This window comes from Dermacentor albipictus, chromosome 1 (genome assembly GCF_038994185.2).
Source record: "Dermacentor albipictus isolate Rhodes 1998 colony chromosome 1, USDA_Dalb.pri_finalv2, whole genome shotgun sequence".
Taxonomy (NCBI): domain Eukaryota; kingdom Metazoa; phylum Arthropoda; class Arachnida; order Ixodida; family Ixodidae; genus Dermacentor; species Dermacentor albipictus.
This window is the reverse complement of record NC_091821.1, coordinates 135,992,865-136,017,091: the sequence shown is the minus strand read 5'-3', so window position 1 is coordinate 136,017,091 and position 24,227 is coordinate 135,992,865. Positions and strand designations below refer to the sequence as shown.

Sequence of the window (24,227 nt, the reverse complement as noted above, 5' to 3'; positions counted from 1 at the left end):
ATCTTCTTTTGCTGCGTTCTGTGCTATGTTTTATTCATAATCTGACAACTCGCATTTCTTTCCTGGTGGCTGGGAACCTGCTTCTCCTTCACCTTGAATGTCTCGTTGTTCTTGTGGCGTGTGAAGTTGTCCTTGAAGTACTTGTCACAGCCCACTTTGAGTTGCTCCTCTTTCTCGTCTTGCCGAAGCCTTCCGTTCCTGGTGTTGTTCCGTGTTCTGTTCTTGAATGGCCTAGGCACGACTTTTATTGAGTGTCGCTCGATAACGTCGTTACCGATCTGCTTCTGCAGATCTCCTATCATCTGCTTCATATTCTAGTACCTGTTGCTGTTCTTCTTTGCGATGCCGATATTCCCGTTGCCGTTTCCTATGTTCACGCCGCTTCCCCATTTCACCAACCTTACATTTTCTTGGTGCCATTGAAGGAACACGTCTCGACAGGTCCTACCCCTCCAAAGCTATTGCATCAACAGAGCCGTAACGCAGTCACAACCGTTTATTTATTATTATTTTTTGCCACACCACAGCTATATTTAGTTTCCTTTGTTTTGGTTTCATTTTTTGTTGAGACGTTGACGCGGAGAGGTCACCAGTTCTTTCTTTTTCTTTTTTTTATTACACTACCGACAATCTACTATTACACTATACTATAACGATTACACGTGTTAACTTGACAAATTATGCATTTATTTTGCGTATATAAGGCGTCACGAACGGACAGGTTTTGCTGGGGTACTCGCCAAAGAATGCTTATGCATTGATAAAACAATGAAGGAAGCACATTTTCGCAAATTCCGAAACCACTGCTCGTACCGAAAGCCCCCCCCCCCCCCCCCCCCCCCCCTCCGAAGCGGCGCGCTGCAAGTAAATCGGCAACAGTAAGTGAATGCGCGTGACATTCTTGAGCAGAGCTATTGTACTATAGGCCCCGCGCGTGCTCTCGTGGACGGCATAGCGCAGCAAAATATTGCGTCACTTAGCGAAGCAGCAATGCATCGATCCGGGGTAGTACGTGGATTGCGTGCGATCACTTTTTCGTCCCCCGCCCCTTACCCTCCATCTTTTTTAGGGTTTTGTTTTCTTCTCATTTGGTGTTGCCCATTAATTTATGCAATGATACTTTTTATATCAAAAAGGCGGCAATTTTGTTGGGGTGTGAGCTAATTGAAATTCCCTGCATGCAGACGTAATAAATTATGCAACACCTTGAAGCGTATGACATGTATTTAAACACATGTTAAAGCCTGGGCGAGAGATGCGTCCCGTTCTTTCCCCGGTTGCTTGCGAGAAGAACATGTAAGAGACGGTAGTATCGTTTGCATCCAGGTAACGTAAATTAGTTCCGTAATTAGTTAGTGCCATAACAACTCACGTGTTGCAACGTCGAGCCCCAATTCATTGTCGTGGCTCAAGTCTTCTTCTCGCTCTTGTTATTTATTACTGGAAGTAATGTCCTGGCTTCCCATGTCGTGCACTAAATACAGCGACTAATTAACTTGCAATACCGGAAACAAGCGGTCTTCAACAGAAGCACCGGCACAGAAAATGCGTCGTTCAAACAAATTCTGTTAGTATTTTTGCTGTTAGTATTTTTGCGTGTGCCCTGTTTTTCTACACGGAAGTCACTTTCATAGGGTGACTTATATAATTCGCGTTTATAAGCCGTCAGCGAGAGGCTAACGTCTCCCGCGTCGCATTAAAATCAGAACGTATATCTGTCTTTTATAGGTGATAGGAAGTATGCAGACGGTGACATGCCACCGATGCGGAACACTGTGGCACGAAATGTAGAGTCAGCCAAGCCCAAAGTGGTAGATACACCATAATCCGTTTACTCCGGAGGTCCGCTGTGACACGAGATATCTTAGAGAACTGCCTGAAGCGCTTCTTACTAGTAGTGGGTGCTTCTTGTTTGGTTAGACAATCTGAAGAGAGTGACAGAGGTTTCTAGCAGAAGTGACGTGTGAAAATAAATCGGACACACTGAAGGCTTCCAGTCATTTCATTCAGCTGTAGGCAGTGTTATGCATACTATGGTCTATTTCAATAATAGTATACATTTCTAAAGACTTCGGTTCAACATGAATTTCTTGCATTCGTGCACTCTCTCTTCGCGTCGCATTTGGCGTCAGCCCATTGTTTCAAGAAACTGCGGCGCGAGTAGAGTATTAGTACACTAGGCTGGACCAGCGTTTGGTCGCTGGCAAATGGATTATGAATGGACTTTATGAATGCCAGCAACCATTCTCGAGCGTGCGCTCCTGACGTTGTTATTAAAGGTGAACAAAGCTATATACAGTCGATGGTTGTTACAGCGAGTGCGCGCGGTAAATCAGCCCGATAGTTAAAACACACGTGCGCCCATACCGCTGGTTCTTGATGTAAGATGCTGAGCGCAAGCACTCGCATGTGGTCACTAACAATCTAAACCATGAATCATGTGGTAATGCATCGAGAGGCAAAGTTTCTTTCTTTCTTTCTTTCTTTCTTTCTTTCTTTCTTTCTTTCTTTCTTTCTTTCTTTCTTTCTTTCTTTCTTTCTTTCTTCATTTTTCTTTTAATTATCCCTCTTTTTTGTATTCTTTGTTTGAGCGAGGGGAGACCCCGCACAGGTTCTTCAATAGTGGTGAGTTGTATAACCTGCGCGACGCGATCAAGCTGATAAACACTTCCGACTAAGAAACAGCACATTGTGATGAAGTCTGAACTTACTTTTCAGAAATGATATCCTACACTGCACCTAGTTTTGCACAAACACTTTGCTAACGATTAGCGTAGACCACTAGCGCTTTACACACTGCGCCAAATATTTTAAACTCGGCATTCTATCAACGTAGCTCTTTACAACAGTCCACTATAAATACAGAGCCAACATAGAGCCTATAAGACGTACGCCTCTAACACAACAGAGAAAAAAAACACTGCCCATGCAGTGTTTAGCATGTACCATGTAGCATTACCATGTACAGATGGTAAACCAGCAAAGCTGAAATGTGTGGCGCCGGTGTTTATCGCTCGGTTTATTCCGACGGTTCAATAAACTCTTTCTCAATTATTGGTTACGCCTTTGTGTTTCTAATGAGGTTACGCAAATGTTTGGCTTGAGTTTATCACAGTGTTTATTTCAAATGCCGCACATTAGGCTTCGCATAATCACCATCATGGAGGGGTGCAATAGTTCAGCGGGTTTTTCAAACTCTTTCTAAATTACGTTACGCATTTGTGTCTCGTAATGCGCTAATCAGAGTATTTATGACTCGGTTATGCACTGTAGTTACCAAGTGACCGACCGGGGCCGAAGATTTCATTTAATTAAAAATAGGGACACATTCAGCTCTGGTTTGTGAGCTAGCTCGGACGCACGAGCCGCCGGATTGGCCCGACATTGCCGTTTGCGCTCCGCATCGCGCGCCCGATCTTCGGTCGAGGCGCTGGCGCGACGTCGACGAGACTTCTCCTGCTCTCGGCGCTGTTGCTCGCAGGCCAGCTGCTCCTCGGGAGAACTGATGACGCGTGGCCGTCTCATTGCGAAGTAGGAGAGAGACTGCTGCGAGAGAGAAACGACGTCGCTATCGGCGTAGCGAGTGGCGCGCCACACCTTTCCTGCTAGAGAGAAACGACGTCACTATCGGCGTAGCCAATGGCGCGTCACTCCTTTGCTGCGAGAGAGAGACGACATCAATTTCGGTGTAGCCAATGGCGCGCCACACCCAGTCCAGCCTGCATTGTTGTTGATGTCCTGCATTCTGTTGAAATATTTTTGAGATACTACGACCCAACGCTGCTTATTTGTATTCATAGCATGTGTTCACAATCACTTGAAGGACCATCTTAGTATCGGTATAGGTGACTCATCGTTTAGGCTTTATTCTCATGGAGACCAAGTGCGTTACCTGAAAATCTATATGTCATCGAAGATGAACGATGGAGCAATTCAGCGAACGTTTCCCACGAAACACTAATACTAGGAGCTGATACCGCTTTACTCCACTAAGCCTCTTGTAGAAGAAAAAAGAAAAAGAAAGACACCCGTGACAGGGGTGGTAAAGGAGCAGAAATTTGAGACTGTTTTGTTTTAGGAGCTAAGTGACCAAAAAAGTTCAATCTGCTGTGCTTTTATCAGGACGCCTAGAGTTAACTCTAATCTACCATGTTAAAGGAAGGCGATGGCGCAAATGCGCCTAGACACACTTTTTTTGTCAGTAACAACCCGATTAGATATACAATTTAACTAGGGGCCTTTGAGGCGCTGTTACATGAATATTGGTAGCTGATTAATACGTGAGTTAGTGGTCACGGCAGCATACTGACGTACACGTTCGACAGGATGTCACTGGGAAAGTTAGCCAAAAGAAAACAAGGATTCTGCGTTTGAGTTTGAAATAAGATCGTGTCATGCAGAGCTGGGGACCTTTAAAAAAAAAGACGGGACAAGTAGCTGAAATTTTATTTATGATATTTAATTACTTTACGTAGGCACATTTATTAACAATGGTCGCAGTAATGGCTTTCGAAACTTTGCCACCGCTTTATTGAGAGAGAGGTGATGCAACAAGTTGCAGCAATATAGTCCAAGAGTGCGAGAGAAAACTAAAATGCAGGGATATCAACTGGACGCGCGGCAGGTTTGCTACGCTACGCATTTAGAGGCGGGTTAAGGGACAAAAAGAGGGTAAGAAGGACAGAGAACATTGAGCGCGTCGCTTCACCGGAGGTACACATCGACACCTTGTCTTGCGTCTATTTCCTTGTCCTGTCTAATATGCGCGCTTGTTAAACCTGCAGGAATGAGCCAACTGGCCCAGCAACACGCTCTATAAAGATGGGGCTTTGATAAGAAAAGCTATATTGTTTCTTACACTTACGCTTAGGTGCAACTTCAAGAATCCCTCTTATTACCTTATTATTCCTTTCCTTCTTTTTCTTTTTCTTCCGTCCCGCTTACCCCTCCTCCAGCGTATAGGGTAGCAAACGAGGTGCAACCTAAGTCCAGCGTCGTAAACCATACAAAGACCTGCAGAACACGTCACCCTTGCCTTGACATTATTTATTTATTTATTTATTTTGCATACCCTCAATTTATTAGAATTGACTAAAATGGTTAGTAATGACCAGTAATGACTAATAATGTCTGAAATGACTTGTAATGACTACTGATGACTACAATATGACCAACATGTCTAACGATGGCTTGTAATAACCACAATTGATTAGAAATAGCTAAAAATGCTTAGTAGTGAGCCGTAATGACTAATAACGACGGAAATGACTTCTAATGACTAGTAATGAATACGAAATGACCAATATTTCTAACGACAAATTGTAACGACTACAATTAATTAGAAATGACTAAAATAGTTAGTAATGACCAGTAATGACTAATAATGACTGAAATGACTTGTAATGACTACTCATGACTATGATATGACCAACATGTCTAACAACGGCTTGTAACGACCACAATTGATTTCAAATGACTAAAAATGCTGAGTAGTGAGCAGTAATGACTAAAAGAAAGAAGAGAAAGCGAAGAGGCAAAGAGAAAGAGGCGAATGATAATAGGATGAATAGTAATCTTTCGCCGTTCACTTCTGAAGAAAGATCTTAAGAGACACTGTAATTTTTTTCGCTTTGAAAGCGAACAGAAGCGTTTGATTTGGCTGTTCAGGCAACGCTGTCGGTTATTGTCCGGTGCTTGCGTCGGTGGTTACGCAAATTTGACGTCAGGAAACTGCAATAAAAACATATTGGAATAGTTTGAAGTTATAGGGCCCCAAATTTGCATGATGAGGGTTCCAGATTGCAGCGGCGTTTTCTAACTTCGAGCGCACTAGAGCTTTGTATAGAAGCATATTATGGGGAGGTGGGGCTTTATTGAAGTTGCATCATAAGTATCCAAATGTGCGGTTAGCAGTGTTACTAAGGATGTTAATATGAGTATTTTATGTTAGACTGTAGGTAATAGTAACCCCCAAGTGCCGGTATGATGAGACAAGGTCAATTCGATGTCACTTAGTTTGTACATTGAGGAGCTATGGTACTGCCGAGAAACAATCATTGGTTTGCATTTGTTAGCATTTAAGTTCATGAGCCAGTTATCGCAACAACTTGGAATGGTATTTAAGTCAGTTTGCAAGATATTTTAATCGTCATCCTTAAGTATTTCCCTGTAATGTACACGGTCGTCGGCATGCAAATGCACAGAAGATGAAATGCAGTCAGACAAATCGTTAATATGTATTAAACATAATAGTGGCCCTAAAACTGAAACCTGCGGTGCTCAGAATGGTACGTTTATTTCCGGTGAGTTACGAACGGTAATTGTGGCTAGTGGAGGCGGTTTGTTAGGAAATATTCGAGCTAAGACAGTATGTTAGAGTTGAGTTTGAGTCAGGAGAGTTTGAACATTAGTAAGGCGTGATTACCGTCTTCGAAGGCCTTCACGAAATAAAAAAAACAAATGCAGTCCATCTTATAGTGTTTATCAAGTATAGTATTTAGGTGATGTACGAACAGAAGTAACTGGGTTTCGCAGAAAAATTTACGCCTAAAGCCATGTTGGGCCGATGTAAAATATGAATTAATATGGTAGCATACACAACTATGTTTGTTACCTTAAGAACCGTCCATGCCACTACGAGTAACACTCGTTTTGCTTAGATGCAACTCCACAAGACAAAGTAATCATCCCTATGGTGTTTTCTAACGTTCTGCATATTGGGCTGGTACCAAAGCTTTAGGTAATGTGTGTCGGATCCTTTACGAAAGCAAATCCAAGAAGTTTTACTTTCAAACTTCAATGACCGTATATTTTCACATGCAAGAGAAAATTCGCCAGAATTCTTGTTTTTTTTTTACTTGACGCCGACGTTTATTCCGTCGGTACAAGCAATGACATCTATCTACTTTCCTGATGCAGTATCCCAAAGGGCACGCATGCTGCGAAAAGCATAATGGGCGGCTGTTTGACATTTAAGCACGACTGGATGCGCAACTGTACGGAAGAGAGAGAGAGGTTTTCTTGAGTGCTACTCGTTTTGCGCTTGTCAGTTGTTACAAATAAGTTTCATTTGTTGCCTGTAAATCAGTAACAAGTCTCGAGAAATTTGCTCTCTAATGGAACGAGGTTGCCCAATTACGTTTCTTTTTATTACCCGCCGTGGTTGCTCAGTGGCTATGGTGTTGGACTGCTGAGCACGAGGTCGCGGGATCGAATCCCGGCCATGGTGGCCGCATTTAGATGGGGGCGAAATGTGCAAACACTCGTGCACTTAGACTTAGGTGCACGTTAAAGAACCTCAGGCGGTCAAAATTCCCGGAGACCTCCACTACGGCGTGCCTCATAATCAGAAAGTGGTTTTGGCACGTAAAACCCCATAATTTAATTTAATTTTTTCTTTTTATTCAGCTTGAATATGAATATCTCTTTTTCTCGGAGATGCATTGCTACCATCATTCTTCAATTAGTTTTCAATTGGTTTTTCGCCTCTTCAACTGATCTACATGATTTGACATAATGGCGATATCTGCCACCGATGATCTTTAGCAATCCCGTTTGCCTTAAAATAGATAACGCAGTATATATACCTATAATAAAACACGCTACCAACTATCTAAGGCATCTTAGGGGCGTATAGCTCCAGCAATATAAAGAAAACGAAAATATCGAAAATATCAATAGAACAAGAAAATAGAAAGAAGGAGCTAGTCCCGGCAGAGAAAGGCAAGACATGCACCAAATACACGAGACAGTTACTATAGAACCTCATCACTGATTAACTCGAAGCAAACGTTCTTGCTGTGTAGTAAAATGCCAATGTGGTGAGCGTGAGTTCTGCAAATCGTTTCATTACGGACGCCGAACGGACACTTGATTATGGACACAGAAAGGAGAGACACTGAAGGCACAGCGCTTTCTTAACTTTTGTTGACTTTTGCGGCAAATATATAGGTGGGCTTGAGCGCGCAACTTCGAGTGGGGAATCTGGCCGTGAATCAATTACAGAAGAGTTTAACCATCTGAGTTAGCACCAACAGTAGGCAGGGTGAGCTTTTTGAGGCATCTATTGCAAGGGCACGGTGTTTATGAAAGCGAGAGTGAACACATAGTCAGGAATGTTTTTCGGCGCGCTTTTTGCGCTGTTGGAATTCATCTTGCATGTACTACCCCAACCAATGGAGCCATACTCAAAGAAAGAAAGGCATGCTGTCCTGTAAAGATTTATAAATTTTTGAGGACGCTAAAAATATCTCGATACCAGACATTACAGAGCATGAAGCGCACGTCCCCTTAACAATAAATAAATAAATAAAAAATAAAATAAAAAATAAAAAGTAAATAAATAGATACATAAATAAATCGTGTTCATTAATGTGTCCAGGAACAACCTCGAGGGTCTTGGTGCTGCCACACTCGGCAAAATAATGCCCAGGGAGAACAATTCAAGTTCACTCACACATACACACGCGCTCACACGTAACAGAAAGAATAATAATTTCGCGAATACAGATTTTAAGAAAGCATAAAATGTGTAAACGAAGAGAATACAAAGCAAAAGTGGAGAAACAGAAAAGAAGGATTACAGAATGACGAAATACACAACAGATATGAGAGTTTTTGTTCAGGTATTGAAATTCCTCTGCAGCTCCTTTCAGGAAAATATTAAAATTAGGCATTAAGATATCCAGCCGCTCTGAATTGGCGTTATGTGTCTCTTGCACTCTAGGTAAGGGTCACAAAAACCTGGAGGCTGAAAGGCGCGCTGTTTCCTTGTGCCTTTCTGCGGAATGTAAAAGCGCCCATAGTAAAGCAAGTGCGAGCAGCAGATTTTTTCATGTAATAATTTGTGAAGAAAAAGAACATCCCATATATTGCGTCTACAGATGAGGGTATAGTTAACGTGAGTATCTGTGTTAGCTCTATGGATGTGGAAGGCTTTTGACAGAGTCGATGTTTAAATATAGATGTGAACTTGTTTTGCACATTTTCGAGAAGCTCATAATTTGACCTACAAGTGCCGCCCTAAACCACGGAGGCGTACTTGAGAACTGGAAGGCATACGCTCTTATACAAAGTTACAAATGGCCCAGATTGTTTGAAGTCTCTCGTCACCCGACATACTGTGGCGAGGGTTCGAAGTGCACGCTGCCTCGTCTGTTGAGCGTGGGGCGAGAAACTCCGAGCTATCGAAGTACACTCCAAGGTGCTTCGTTCCCTGAGCTCTTGGCAGGGGAACATCTTTAAGGCTATAGGGAAATAAAGTCCTGTTAGCCTTCCACGTGAGGCTTACAACTTTCGTTTTTGATGCATTTATGACCAGCTTGTTTCCAGCGCACCATGACGCAAAATAAGCAATGTCCTTCTGAGGAGCGGCGCAATCATTAATATTTTTTGCCGCTTTAAAAAGTATCGCGTCATCAGTGTATAACAAAATTGAAGATTTTTGAAGGACTGTCGAAAAGTCGTTTATAAAGAGCGAGAAAAGAAGAGGGCCCAGGACAGACCCTTGAGAAACTCTACTTGTAACCGCATATAGTTCTGACGACTGACCATTTACGCTAACCTAGCAGTACCGGTCGCGTAGGTAGCTTCTTATCAACGCCGTGACAGAGTGGTGCAGATCAATTTGTGTCAACTTATGAAGGAGTATTTTGTAGCATACGACGTCAAACGCCTTGCTGAGCTAAACAAAAAAAGATAAATGATAATAATAATAATCATTTGGTTTATGTGCAAGTGTGGATTTCACACGTAATAATCATAGGTGAAAAGACTTGTGTAGACCGGTCTCCTCCCTGTGTGATGGGTGACTGCATCTCTTTGAGTTTTGTTCGTGCGTGTAGTGAAATTTGTTGTTTTCCTCTCTTTATCTCTTTGTTTTATTGTTCTTTCCTTAAAAATGTATTTGGCATTTTCATAGCCGGCAATAGCAAGGTCTGCCTTCCCATTTCTCTTCATTTACTAAAAAGAAAAAGCGATAAGGGGGAGAAGAAAAAAAATTATCAACAAATACGTGTTTTAGTGAATGGTTGTTGAAATCGTCTCATTATCACTTTATAACTCAAAAGGTTGTAGGTTAGCGCTCATGCATATTCAAAAACATTGTCACATCATGTAACTTAAGGATATGCTTAGAAGTGCCGTATGCAGTCAACAAATGACTGCAATGCGTCTAAATTAAAGCTCCGAACTGCAATGCTCAACTGGTTCTCAAACACGATGAAGGTATCGGCTGTATAACCTAGGCAATGCTATGTGAAAAAATATATACTTCATCTGCTCCAGGGTGCTCTCCAAACGTGGTTCGGCTGTTTAGCTTTTCCGATCGCCTTAACTATCGGGGTAGTATCGGGGTAGTCTCCTGCGAGCTAGAGTTTTCTGGTAATCCAGTTCTCAGACGACCTTTAATGAAAAGGGCCGGACGACGTGGGTAGCTTTAAATTTGACGTCGATTTAATTTTGCGAAGACATAACGAAGTACAAAGTAGAAGTAATTTAATTTAGTCGGGCCTACGCGAAGGCTGAAGAGGACAGAGAGGCGAGGTGGTGTGTGACGCCAACACCGGCTGGAGGCCGTATCAGTGCCAGGAACTGTTTTGTACGGCATTCTTTGGTGCTGAAAGTGAAAAACAATATTACGCAATCTCAGAAAAATGAAAAGCCTTTCAAAGAAAAATAAAAATGAAAAGGAAAGAAAGAAAGCTCACTGCAGGCGAGCGCACACAAGCACACTTGCACGCATAAGAATTAAGAAAAAAAAAAGGTAACGAAAACAGTACAGTCATCACTCCCAAACGTGTTTCCGCCTCGAGATTAAAGGTCCCTCAATATGCTTCCGGGAAATTCAGTTCTGTCGTATGTTTTGTAAGCACGGCTACGTAATTCACTCGCGTGTCATATTCTGGAGCGTTGTAGCGCTTTTCTGATATACCAACACATCTTTACGCCGGTGTCAGAAACATTACACCGCAGAATATGAATTGCCGTAGTGTTCGGGCGTGGGAATATGTAACAGGAATAGCATGTCTGCATTGAAGTTCGGGGAAGGCAAATGAAACGTGAAAGATTTCCAGGAGGAACAAAATTCCGTGTGATCAATACCCGAGAAAGATTTTACGCCCAGCGTTGCACCTACACTACATGAGACGCGCTTTAGTGGAGACCTGCGGGTGATTGATTTCGACCGCTTCGTGTTTCTGTACGTACGACTATATATGAGTACAAGGGCGTTTTCGTAATCAGTAGACGAATTTTCGTAACGATTTTTCCCCCTCTTACTACCTTTCGTCATTGGCTCACACGAGGTCCCGCCCCAGCAACCAACCGGTATCGGCAACTCAGCTGGACGGATGTTATGAAATGAACAGAATCGGAGAAAAAAGAATTTTACAAGGCTACGGTGAAATGCGACCATCGCCTGCCGGTAAAGAAACACGCGACTTCGCGCTGAGGAGCAGACCGTCAAAGCAGCGAAGCAACCATATCAGTTAAAAAAACAGCCTGCTCCATACAAGGCACGGATAAACTGAAGCGCTAATAGCGCGCCTAAAAGTCATCGTCATTTTCTTCGGAAGATTTCTTGCTTTTCTTTCTCAATTTGTTTGCTAAAGCAGAGAAGGGAACATAGCTATTTAAGCTTAGCAACTTAGGCTGGCTATGTGCACCTTAAAAACCCAGCAACCACTCTGTCGAAAGCGTTACGTTTGTTTAAGTTCCTTCTCACAAAATGTCCATTCTGATCTCGAACTCGCACCTTGAATTGTACGCTTGCATAACTGCATGATCAGGCCACGCGCTCTGAAACTTTTTCCTGCTTGTGACCATAAGCACAGAAGTAACGTCACTGTAGTTCACATTCTTAGTTTGTGGTTCGCTACCTTTGGCCTAAAAAACATTTCCAGAAATGTTCTGGGACTGGCGCAGCATGGCCTTAGTCGCTTTTGCGCCATTAAACTCGAATTAACTAACTTCCAGAAAACCGAGTAACGAAGCCACCTCTAAAGCTATTGCGCAGTTTGTCACTACATGGGCGTCAAGCTACAAGGAAAGCCTTGCTTGTGTCGCGCTCTAAAATAACCGACGCCGAAGCACATTTAGGCCCAAACAATGAAACGTTCCTTTCCTTCGAGCGCTTCCTAACCTTACGTGAGGCCTCCTTACAGCGAAGGACCGATGGAGGAAGCAAGCATACTCTGAAAGCTCCCTTCACCCGTCCTCACGTAAGGAGCGGTTGCCGCCACGCCTGGGTTCGAGATTATCTCTTAAAAGCTTTAGGCGAACACCAGAACACCACTATTCAATAAAAAAAGGTTGTATCGTCACACAATCTTTAAGTTGATGAGCTAATATAGAGAAGCGTGGACGCTTTTTTCTAGTTTTGTTTATTAAACCTAAAGAAGTAGCGTATTACGGTGCAAAACTTGATGTGATCCAGCAACGCTGGTACGCCGGCGTCGTGCAACGCCTAGCAACGCTTCCATGCCGCACGCGTGACTGAAACGAACGTGCCTGGCAAAACGTACCGTGCTCGCGCTTCTCCGAAGGTGGGCGACAGCACGCACGCGCAAGCAAACGTCACGTGGTTAAGCAGTGAGGCGAAGCGCTCGTTCAGGGCCAGGAGCAGCGTAAGGACGCATGAAGGTAGCTTGGTCCAAACAATAAAACGTTCCTTTTAGGTGTGTGCGAATATTGAAATTTTCGATTACGAATCGAATACGAATAAGGCGAAGAACTCTCTTCGAATATCGAATCGAATATCGAATACATGTGTAGTATTAAAAAATTGCAAGAGAGGTTACAATAGCTTTATTACCCTTTTAAAAATAACATTGCATTTTACAAGGTTGCTTCAAATTAAAGAGGTACTCAATTATAGATAATGGACTCAGGTAATGCCCTCAGTCAGGTAAAACGCTTGTTACAGATTGTCGTGAAGGAAAATTAACTGCTCAATATGGCCAGAAAGTAAACGCTCTCTATGCACTGTCACATTTCTACCGGTAGAAAAGACTCTTTCACTAGGAACTGAAGTGGCAGGGATCGCCAAGTACTTCCGGGCGAGTGCACTTAAAAGCGGGTACCTGAAGCGGCCAATGGACTGCCACCACTCACAAGGATTCATGCCCCTTTCCAGAAGAGGCTTTTGCGCGTAGTCTGTAACTTCCCCCTCAGGGGCAGATGCCAAATGTGTCTTCTCTTTGTTCATCACTAGATCGTCAAAAGCATTCCATACACTCGATGCCACCAGTGGACACGAAGTCGACGCTGGCACGGCGGTGTCCCCACGGTGTTCCACGACGGCTTCCTGGAGCTACCTTGTCACAAGGTTTTTCAGCCAGATCATCTGAACAGATGCCTGATGAACTGTGGCCATAAAGCGCGGATCAAGAGACATGCCTAGGCTGGCCACTTCATTAAATTTCCACTCCGCACAAAGAGCCTTGATACATTTTGAATCAATGTTAGCAAACCCTGAGTTGCCTTTGCAACCTTCAAGGCAATGGGGCATTCCAAAAATAATTGGAATTATAAAGCTTGGTGAAAAAGAAACCGAAACTGATCATGTCTCAAATGCCTGAAGCAGATAGACTGAAACAGAGCATACAGATAATGAGCGGATCATGCGAAGTTCTCAGTTAATAAACATGTTCTTAGGAGAATGCGGAGCAAGCATACAATTGGTTAATTGCTCAATTATTCGCAGTCTCTCCGAATATTCGCCGTTTCCACCGTTATTCGGCCGTCCTCGGATATTCGTGAATTTCCGAACATGCATTTCTCGAATCGAATACGCTTCGAATATGGAAAATATTCGATTCGTATTCGAAATTCCGAATATTCGCACACCCCTAGTTCCTTTCCTTCGAGCGCTTCCTAACCTTACGTGAGGCCTCCTTACAGCGAAGGACCGATGGAGGAAGCAAGCGTACTCTGAAAGCTCCCTTCACCCGTCCTCACCTAAGGAGCGGTTGCCGCGTGCCTGAGTTCGAGATTATCTCTTCAAATCTTTCCGCGAACACCATTATTCTATTAAAAAATATTGTATCGTCGCACAATCTTTAAATTGAATAGCTAATATAGAGAAGCGTGGACGCTTTCTTCTAGTTTCGTTTACTAAAGTTAAAAAAAAGTTGCGCATTACAGTGCAAAACTTGATGTGCTCCAGCAACGCTGGCACGCCGGCGTCTTGCAACGCCTAGCAACGCCTAGCAATGCTTGCATGCCGCACGCGTGACTGAAACGAACATGCCTGGCAAGACGTACCGTGCTCGCACTTCTCCGCAGGTGGGCGACAGTGCGCATGCGCAAGCGAATGCCACGTGGTTAAGCAGTGAGGTGAAGCGCTCGTTCAGGGCCAGGAGCGGCGTAAGGACGCATGAAGGTAGCTTTGGAGCTACCTTATGCTGAGGAAGCACCAAGGAAGCCTTCACCGAGGGCCCCTCAGTAAGGAAGCTTTCAGAGTGACATAAGGTAGCCTCACCCCAATGAAGGCTTCCTTAGTGAGGTAAGGAAGGTTTCATTGTTTGGCTTCTTATGCTGAGGAAGTACCAAGGAAGCACCAAGGAAGCCTTCACCGAGGGCGCCTCAGTAAGGAACCTTTCAGAGTGACATAAGGTAGCCTCACTGCAATGAAGGCTTCCTTACTGAGGTAAGGAAGATTTCATTGTCTGGCCCTTAAGCAGCACTTTGTGTGCCTTCCAGCTTAAGAGGAAGCTTTAGCTCGGGCCCAACTCCGACGCGGCCTACTCAAATACATGTAAAATGTAAAAACGCTTTTCTGAGAGGACCCCTCGACCAACTTTAATGAAATTTGCTGTATTTGAGAGAGAAAGTTAAATTCTAGTGACTGTTGGAAGCGGAATTTCGATTTAGGCCCTGAATTTTGTGAAAATAATTTTGAAAAATTCGAAGATGAAAAAATAGAAGCACGAAGTTTACAAATTAATAGCTCTGCATAAAAAAACACAGATATTGTGGTTCTGTAAACGGCATCCATCAGAGCTTTGGAAGTAGACAAATTTGATGTGTCAATTTATATCTTACATGAATTCGCTACGTTGTGTACAAAGTTTCCGCAAAAACTGTATTTCCGTATTACTAAATTTTTTGAAATTAATGTGGAATATATCAATTTTGTCCGCTTTAAATGTACTATTAATGCAATTCACAAAACTGTGATATTATTTTTCATTGCTGAGTTGCAGAGTTCTAAACTTGACAGTCTTACTTTCTGAAAATGTTTGATTTTCGCCAATTTGTCATAAAAAAATTCATGACATAAATAAAAAATTCGAAACCAACAGCCACTAGATTTCAAGTTCTTTTAAATGCAACAAACCTCGTCAAATTTGGTGTGGTGGTTGCGGAGAAAAACGATTTCTCCTTTTACATGTATTTAGATAGGAGCACCCGAGCTGAAGCTCCGTCTTAACAGGCAGCTTTAGCTTAAGCTTAAGAAGAATAACGTCGATGTTTAGAGCAAGCGCGAAACTGACGAAGTAGTTAAAATTTAAAACGTCATGTCAAAACCATCTCGTTTACTCAAACGTGAAACATTTTCTATTTAAGAGGTTGGCTCTTAATTTGCGAAGCTTGCCAGTGAAGAACCAAGAAATGCACGGATGTACCTGACCCCTGACCAGTTAAGGTTGCGACGCGGACTCGTTGGTACGCCATCTTGAAATAATGCTGCGACGCATGCACAGCGAGGACACGACGCGAGCACACATGCGCAGAAACAAGCACCGTGGCTGTGTGCCACGTGCTCCTCTCGTGTCCTCCTGTTGTCTGCGCCGCTCTAGTATTCCGCGACGCCGGCCATCGCCGGTTGCAAAAACGACGCCAAAAACAGCGCGAGCCACACACTCGTGCGCGTGCTGCAGACAACCGAAAGCGGGACGAAAATGCACGAGTGCACAATGCGCGCGGCGAGCTGTCAGCACCGCGTCGTCACGGGCAAGCCGCAATGCGCGAGGTGCAGGGGAAGGCCAGCCACGCATGTGGCCTCACGGCGGGGGCACGGCCTCAGGTGGCGCAGTGGCGAGGCGCAGGGCTGGCGACCCAGCTGCCACTCGACGCGGCGGCAACGGCGGAGGCTTTGTGCTGTCCGGCCGCGTTTCGTGCGGCGTGTGCAGGCGCTGCTCGCGCTGCCTTCCGCCGAGACACTCGGGCAGCGACGCTCGCTGGTCCTGCGCAGCCCCGTCGGCGCTACACAACCGGCAAAGCCTGCCCTCGCCACTGTGCGGCAGCTGATTCCGATGAGATATTCGACGTCGCGTCTCGGTGCTGCTTGGAAGGAAGCCCTGCGAGGGCACGGTTCGACCACATTGCGTGTGCGATCACTGAATTGAGCGACCCTTTCGTGATAAATGGAGTTTGTTTCTTACAGGAGGTTTTGGGATGGTGTTACATAGAGGAAACTATTATTGGACTACTTCGATGTTAGCCCAATCTAGGAATATTCTATGCGAAAACTTTAATGCTGGCGACTTGAGGCCTTCGCTTTAGCATTTCTTTTTTTTGTCAGCGTGAAGAAGCATGCATGGCAGCGCCGCGAAACTGCTGATTTTGAACTTCTTTTTTTTCTCTCTCTCTCTACCAACTTCGCATGGAAAGATTATTATTATTATTATTATTATTATTATTATTATTATTATTATTATTATTATTATTATTATTATTATTATTATTATTATGCATTTGACGTGACTGCTAAAGAGAGTATCGGTGTATGATGCGAGGCGTTCCTTGGATAAAGCTCGAAAGAGATAGAGAGAGATAGGAAAGGCAGGGAGGTTAACCAGAGGCGAGTTTGCAAGCTTGTACTTGCTACATTAGGTTGATTAAAGGGCATTCGCGCAGAAGTTACGGGAACATTCCGGGAGCCGGTGAATATGCAGTTTAAAGCATTGTTATATTCAATGACACGGTCTGACGCGTTAGGCTTATCATCAAAAGAATGCTAGATATGTTCGGTTGTAAAAATAAATTGTAAAAGCAGTTTACGACATTTCACAAAGGTCGAAATAAGGATTAGTGAAGAGATGGGTAGGGTTGAATAAGCAAGAATAACAGGAGACGTGACAAAAAAAAAAAAAAAGGTGTGTAACCAAACATAAAAATAAGAAATCGTAGGCGCAAAAGGCATTGACAATAAACTGACCGTATTGTGCAAAGAAAGAAAGAAAGAAAGAAAGAAAGAAAGAAAGAAAGAAAGAAAGAAAGAAAGAAAGAAAGAACCAAAGAAAAAAAGAAAGAAAGAAAGGTTTGAGAAATCCTAGCAATGCCTGCGTTTCCTTGACAAGCACACCTATGTGACTGTCTGGGGTCAAATATCATTTTAATTTCTGGGAAATTTGCCCAGCTGCATTCACGTTCGGCACGTGTGCTACGACCCATTAGGGTATCCATAGTTCAAGTTACTCTCGAAACTCTGTCATATAATCCAAATGCACTTCCGTGTTTTCACTGTAGCCGGCTGTCCACTATCTTCTCCATTGCTTAGGTTACAAAGACAGCTTGTGAGCCATTACCTATACTGGAAAGAGGCGAGGCATGAGTGGGCTTATAAGCAATCCTTAAATTGCGATGGCACGAGCCGCTTTCCAAGAATCATGACCCATTATCACAAAAACGTTCTCACGCAAGAACTGTTCCTTAGAGCAGATGCTAGCCGATCGTGATGTTGGACATGTTATTAGTGAAGGCGGTCGGCCAATGGAGACGAGCATTTCCGGACTTCAAACGTCGTGAATTCGCCACCAGGAAGAGTTGCCTTTATTAACATCTTGGTAATAGAAAAGGGGCCGATTTTTCACGGTCAGGCTGTTTATTCTATCCACCTATGTGACTGTCTGGGGTCAAATATCATTTTAATTTCTGGGAAATTTGCCCAGCTGCATTCACGTTCGGCACGTGTGCTACGACCCATTAGGGTATCCATAGTTCAAGTTACTCTCGAAACTCTGTCATATAATCCAAATGCACTTCCGTGTTTTCACTGAAGCCGGCTTTCCACTATCTTCTCCATTGCTTAGGTTACAAAAACAGCTTGTGAGCCATTACCTATACTGGAAAGAGGCGAGACATGAGTGGGCTTATAAGCAATCCTTAAATTGCGATGGCACGTGCCGCTTTCCAAGAATCAGGACCCATATTCACAAAAACGTTCTCACGCAAGAACTGTTCCTTAGAGCAGATGCTAGCCGATCGTGATGTTGGACATGTTATTAGTGAAGGCGGTCGGCCAATGGAGACGAGCATTTCCGGACTTCAAACGTCGTGAATTCGCCACCAGGAAGAGTTGCCTTTATTAACATCTTGGTAATAGAAAAGGGGCCGATTTTTCACGGTCAGGCTGTTTATTCTATCCACCTATGTGACTGTCTGGGGTCAAATATCATTTTAATTTCTGGGAAATTTGCCCAGCTGCATTCGCGTTCGGCACGTGTGCTACGACCCATTAGGGTATCCATAGTTCAAGTTACTCTTGAAACTCTGTCATATAATCCAAATGCACTTCCGTGTTTTCACTGAAGCCGGCTTTCCACTATCTTCTCCATTGCTTAGGTTACAAAAACAGCTTGTGAGCCATTACCTATACTGGAAAGAGGCGAGACATGAGTGGGCTTATAAGCAATCCTTAAATTGCGATGGCACGTGCCGCTTTCCAAGAATCAGGACCCATATTCACAAAAACGTTCTCACGCAAGAACTGTTCCTTAGAGCAGATGCTAGCCGATCGTGATGTTGGACATGTTATTAGTGAAGGCGGTCGGCCAATGGAGACGAGCATTTCCGGACTTCAAACGTCGTGAATTCGCCACCAGGAAGAGTTGCCTTTATTAACATCTTGGTAATAGAAAAGGGGCCGATTTTTCACGGTCAGGCTGTTTATTCTATCCACTCACGACATTGTGTTAGGACTAACTTTATAAAGCTAAGTGAATGCTATTTTCATACATTATTCGAAAGCTCTGAACGTGGTATATCAGAGGGAACTGTTAAAAAAAAACTCAGCTTATCTAAGATCTCTACTAGACCGCATGGTTACTTAGTCACGAAGTCTCAGTTCGTAACAATTAACCATGATAAGCCATCTACTGCAAGTTAACATCTGTTGCGCCGCAAAGCTTTGTCCTCGGGCGAATTTTGTTCAATATTTACATTAATGATACGGTTAACATCATCACTAACATCCATATCACTGGAGAGAGAGAGATAGAGAGAGGGGGGAGGGATGCTAGCCAGATGCAAGTTTCTGGTTTGCCACACTGCACAGGGCTGGGGTAAAAGGGGGTTACAAAGAAGCGCGGAGCATCCATCTCTTGGAGGTGGTTGGCTCCTGTGTTGCGATTGGCATTATTATTATGATTATTATTGTAGTAACTAGACAGAGACAGAGTTGGGGATATATATGTACAAGTGTAGCGTGTTAATAAATAGCGTGATGAGGCACGTGGCCGGAGTCTCTCGCGCTTCCCTTTGAACACGTTGCCTCATCTAGCGGCGCAGCTGCGAAATGTGTGAGATGCCTCCGAGATGCGTGACTGAGGTGCTTGAGGAACCCTACTGACGCGGGCTCGATTTCACTCAGCGTTGGATAAATTTCAAGGTTTATTTTTTTTCTTGAAGAGGTGGCACATACCCAGCGACCCAAGTTGGTCCGTGCCGTGACCGAAAGTTGGCGTGAAAGAGGTCAGATACGAACAGGCAAACAAACCGGCAAAGATGCCGCAAACTGGGTGAAGTTAAATCGCTTAAATGGGTTAAATCGCTTGAATGCCAACGAGCGTTTTGTATTCCTACGTCAGTATAGCGTCCGCAACCAGCACGAAGTCGGCCGCGCGTTTCCTTTTCGTTTAGTAAAGGAAGTCACAAATGGCAAATGACAACAAACAGAAAAAAAATATCGATGGCATTAAACAAGAAAATGCCTTTGAAGTTTGCTTGCGGCAACATGCAACCTAACACATGCATAAGTGGAATTGAATATTCAAGTATTACTATTAGATCTAACTCAACTTGGCATTAACTGTATCGTCATCTGGATGAAAACACTAAGATAGCTTGATTTCAAAAAACGCACCTAAAAGCCAGGCGTAACTAGGAAATGCAAGTCGGTGACGCATAAGAACCTGAGTTCGCGCCCATACACGAATATCCTTCCATGGTCTGGTCTTCTCACCACGCGTACAATACAGATAAGCTATAATCCATGCTGAATTAGGTGATTGTGTTCATTTACTATTGCTATACGACCGTCACCCTTGTCATAGGCCGACCACTTGCTGCTTGAGCCATAGAAACAAAAGAGCATGTGTCAGTGTCTTATCGTGATACACCTGATTGTTCACGCATTATCACCTATAGTCACGCGCTTAAAATGTCGACCGCTAAGTCCGCCCGACAAAATCGGCGTACTAACTCCCTAAACACTTCGATGTTGAAATTTTATCTTTATTATTTGATGTACTTTACCCTCAAACGTTACAGAATCGGCGGCGGCGCACTGCACGCCTTGCCACTCGAAACTTTTGGGAAAGAGCTACCTGGTCGTATTTCTGTTTAAAGCATTGCAGTGTCTGTTGCAAAGTGTCCCTGGGTCTATTTTTCTGTATGCTTTTTCTTTTCACGTTCACTTATTTATCTTTGTATTTGCTTCTTTCTTCTTTTTTTCTTTTTCTCGGAGCCCAAGGTCTTTGGAGACTTCAGATCGGTTTGGGTTTCGTAGGATCTGAGTATCTGGCCATTTTTTTCTCGTAAAATAAGGTGGTATGAGGCCTTCTAGTGCACGTAGGACAACGAAAAGTGCATAAAAATGATCCTTGGAAAGAAAAAGGCACATCGCGTTAGCGAAGAGCGATGTACTGTGCAGTAATCGTGCGCAATGCGTGCCAAAAAATACCGAAACGAAACCCAGAAGCGCTCGTTAAAACTGCGCGCGCCTAAAACCAGAATCGGAAGCGTGGCTTTACTCAGCGAAAAATATAGGTACATCCCAGAGGTAGTACAGGCTAGAAATGTAGGCTCATCCCGAAGGCAGCGCAGCTAGTCTAAACAACAAACCACATGGAACAATATAGCGCCCAAGAAGATGTCTTCCTTCGATGTCAACCGCTATTGAATCATATTTTGTTGTAGCGCAAGCTGAACGACAAGAAGAACGGAAAGGCACATCTGAAACACAAGCCCCTATAGCCATCCTCATCCGCTATTGAGTCGCCCCCCCCCCTTTTTTTTTAAAATAATATCGCGCGAGTGTCAACCACATGAAATGTCAGTGCTTTATAACGGCGAGGAGGAGGAGGAAAGAGAAAAGAAGAAGGCAGGGAGGTTAACCAGAATAACGTCCGGTTGGCTACCCTACACCGGGGGAATGGGAAAGGGGAAAGCAAAGATCACAGGGAGAGAGAGGAGGGAAGGAAAGAAGGAAATTGCGGCAAGTTCGCTGACGCGTGTGGTTTTACAAAAATTGCCTTAATAGTCACAGGTGGTCGCACAAACCCGTCGTCCTTAGGAAACACAAAAGTGCCTTCACCGCTTTATGGGCCGACGGGCGATGGGGGCGGTGTTCCAGCAGCACCTGCACCGAAAGCGGCCGATTGTCCAGTTTTTGGAAAGCTTTGGCAAGTTCTTGTCTCTCTAGGGCATATCTTGGACAGTGGCACAGCAGGTGGTCGATGTTTTCTTCGGTGCCACAGACCTCGCATGCTGCACTGTCAGTCACTCCAATTAATGGCGAGATCGGCAATATATATAGTGCGTGCAAGCGCACAAAACACTTTCCACTGCGATCGTCGTCTGCTGTGTGGTTCACTTCAAGAAAGTACACACGCCCGACCTTTGGTATATATCTGTGAGGCCCCATAGTTCAATGACCACACCTTGTATGTGCTGAAAAATTAACCCCCTCCCCACACGCTTTTTTTTCTCATACTGGGCCTGCACCTGGTCTGTCTTAGAGACAGTGGTATCTTCAAATAAATAAATAAACAAATAATGTTGTTGTTTATGTAGTTTAATGCATAAGGACTAGTTTATTTCATAATCAAACTAGGTTGCCGCAGAGGCTCCAGCAGCTTAGTTCTACAGGACCAGTCAAAGTATTTACTAATATGTACGCAAGTATATGGCATTGAAATGTGTAGCACCCATAGAAAGATCATGTTTCGAGAGCGTGGACCAAAAGGCAAGAAAATATTTAGCAGCGGAGGAACGCGACACAGCTCCACCAACGCGAAAACAGCATATAAACATTCAGACGCCCCAAACCTCCCGCGTGACAGCACGGGAGTCTCAAAAAGCTAGTTGGCGTTCGCCAATGATCGCGCCCATTCGAGTGCACAAACGGGCGAAAGAACCAAAGATCGCCAGATAAATTAATTAGGTTTATTGAGTAAATGGTGCTTTTGGAGGCGCATATTTGTTTCAGTGAAGACATTTAGGTTGCGTTTGCCGTTTTGTTGCGTTTATTCCGTAGAGAACAATGCCGGCAGCGGGTGCATCTGCAGGAGCAGCACAGATGGCTATGCGTATATGCCGACTCGATGTGTGTGTGCTGTTTTGTGTTGAGCCATTTCGGGTGATGATATAGTTTCCTTGAAAGGGAATTCTGCGGGAGGCCTCGAGAAAAACCGCTTCTGTGGTAATATATAAAACGTGTAATTCTGCTTGTAGGCGCGACGTTGTTTAATGTACAAATGCCGTCTAAGCCTGCAGCTTTCCCTGCATGGCATGGCTGATGTAAGTGCATACTTCAGTTCATCTAACGTAAACTTAGTAAAGTTGAGCATGTTGTGACGAAAAATATATACGAACCGTCTAACCTTGCGAGCGGTACGCAACATTCAAATCGACGACCAGGTAAGCAAAACGCGAGGCCTAGTTGGCAATTTTTTCAGCAATCGCTGCTTCTGGCAGGCTGAGGTGTGGAATGGACACGAAAACGATAGCTCTGCGCAAACAAACCACTTAAGGACCGGAAATCAGACCATACACTCGAGGAATGGAGGAAGAGATAGTGTTGGTGTGCAAAATTTCACTCCAGGGCCAAAATTTCACGCCAGAATTTCACGCAATAACTTCTAAGAAGTTATTGCGTTATAACTGTTCGTAAGAGCAGATGTCCACCAATCATCATGCCGTACATAATAATAACGATAAAGTGGGTGACGAAAGGCAAGAAGCACTTACTAACGAAAAGCTTTGTGGATTCGACCCCTGGGTCCGTATTCACAAAACTATCTCAGCTTGAAGTATTCCTGATAGAAAATTTCAGCCAATCCTGTTGCAGGGAATATCATTAGCGAAGGCGGCCGACCAATGACAAAGAGCAATCCCAAATGAAACTTTTATGAATTGTGCCCCTGAATCAGAAGCAGGGCCGGTACACGATGTAAGGATTTATTTAGCTCGATTCTATAACCTTTATAATATTCTACCGTTCATTTCCGGCCGATCCCGGTTCATGATGTGGGCGGAGCGCCGCTCGAATCACGGACTAAGCTCGAAAAGGAATAGCATTTGAACACAATCGTTATAACATCCCGGCCCAGGTGGGTGTCAGCCGATTGAGCCATAAGAGTGTGGAGTGTGCTCGATGTGCAACTATTGCGTCGGTTTGCAGCGTCCACAAATTCCGGTTATGGTGGCGATGCTAACAGCGTTTAGAGGTTCCCTGCGATGTTATCTCCACTTTAGTGTGGCGCTTAAAAAATGTTCGGAAACACTGCGCGCTTGGAATGAAAAATAATGCAACCGGTCTGAGTGGGCAACATGCACGCAGCCAGATGAAGATGAGAAAAGAAAAAGCGAAGGTCTTTCTTTTTCCTATCCACAATGAAATGGCTATCCGCTGTGCGGCAGTCACGATTATGCGAAAGGGCAAAGGGAATATTGTCTCTCGAGGATTTGTTGGATAGCTAGCTAGATAAAAACAGTCGGATAAGGTACACAGTGCGCGCACGAGGGACATTGCTAAATGAGCAGAATTTATTTCCCAAGGGGCAAAAGTATATTTTTGTTTGTTTGTTTTCTCTTCTTTCGTCTTGGGTGGGTGGGGTAGGGATGGTTAGTTTGCAGTTTTTTCTGACTGCGTTAGCTTTTGTTTTTTTTCTTAATCACACCATGAACTGCATCGTTAATGCTTGTGAGCACACTTTAGCGAGAGTGGTGTCTTGACGCCCACAATAACCGATCACTTTTATGCTGGCGATAGCGGTAAGAGT

At 44.0% G+C, this 24,227-nt stretch overlaps 1 protein-coding gene across 2 annotated transcripts in view; it reads left to right on the top strand.

Annotated features, from left to right (window-relative positions):
* Positions 1-24,227, top strand: part of Galphao (G protein alpha o subunit) — a 170,797-nt gene that overhangs the window by 15,288 nt on the left and 131,282 nt on the right. Inside the window, exon 1 of one of the 2 annotated variants that reach the window (XM_070526237.1) lies at positions 14,360-14,442. The exons of the other annotated variant lie outside the window; for it this stretch is intronic. Within the exon in view, the coding sequence (XP_070382338.1) occupies positions 14,375-14,442 (68 nt within the window). The 5' untranslated portion in view covers positions 14,360-14,374. Of the gene's footprint in view, positions 1-14,359; positions 14,443-24,227 lie in introns of those variants that run through there. 2 annotated transcript variants of the gene reach the window in all.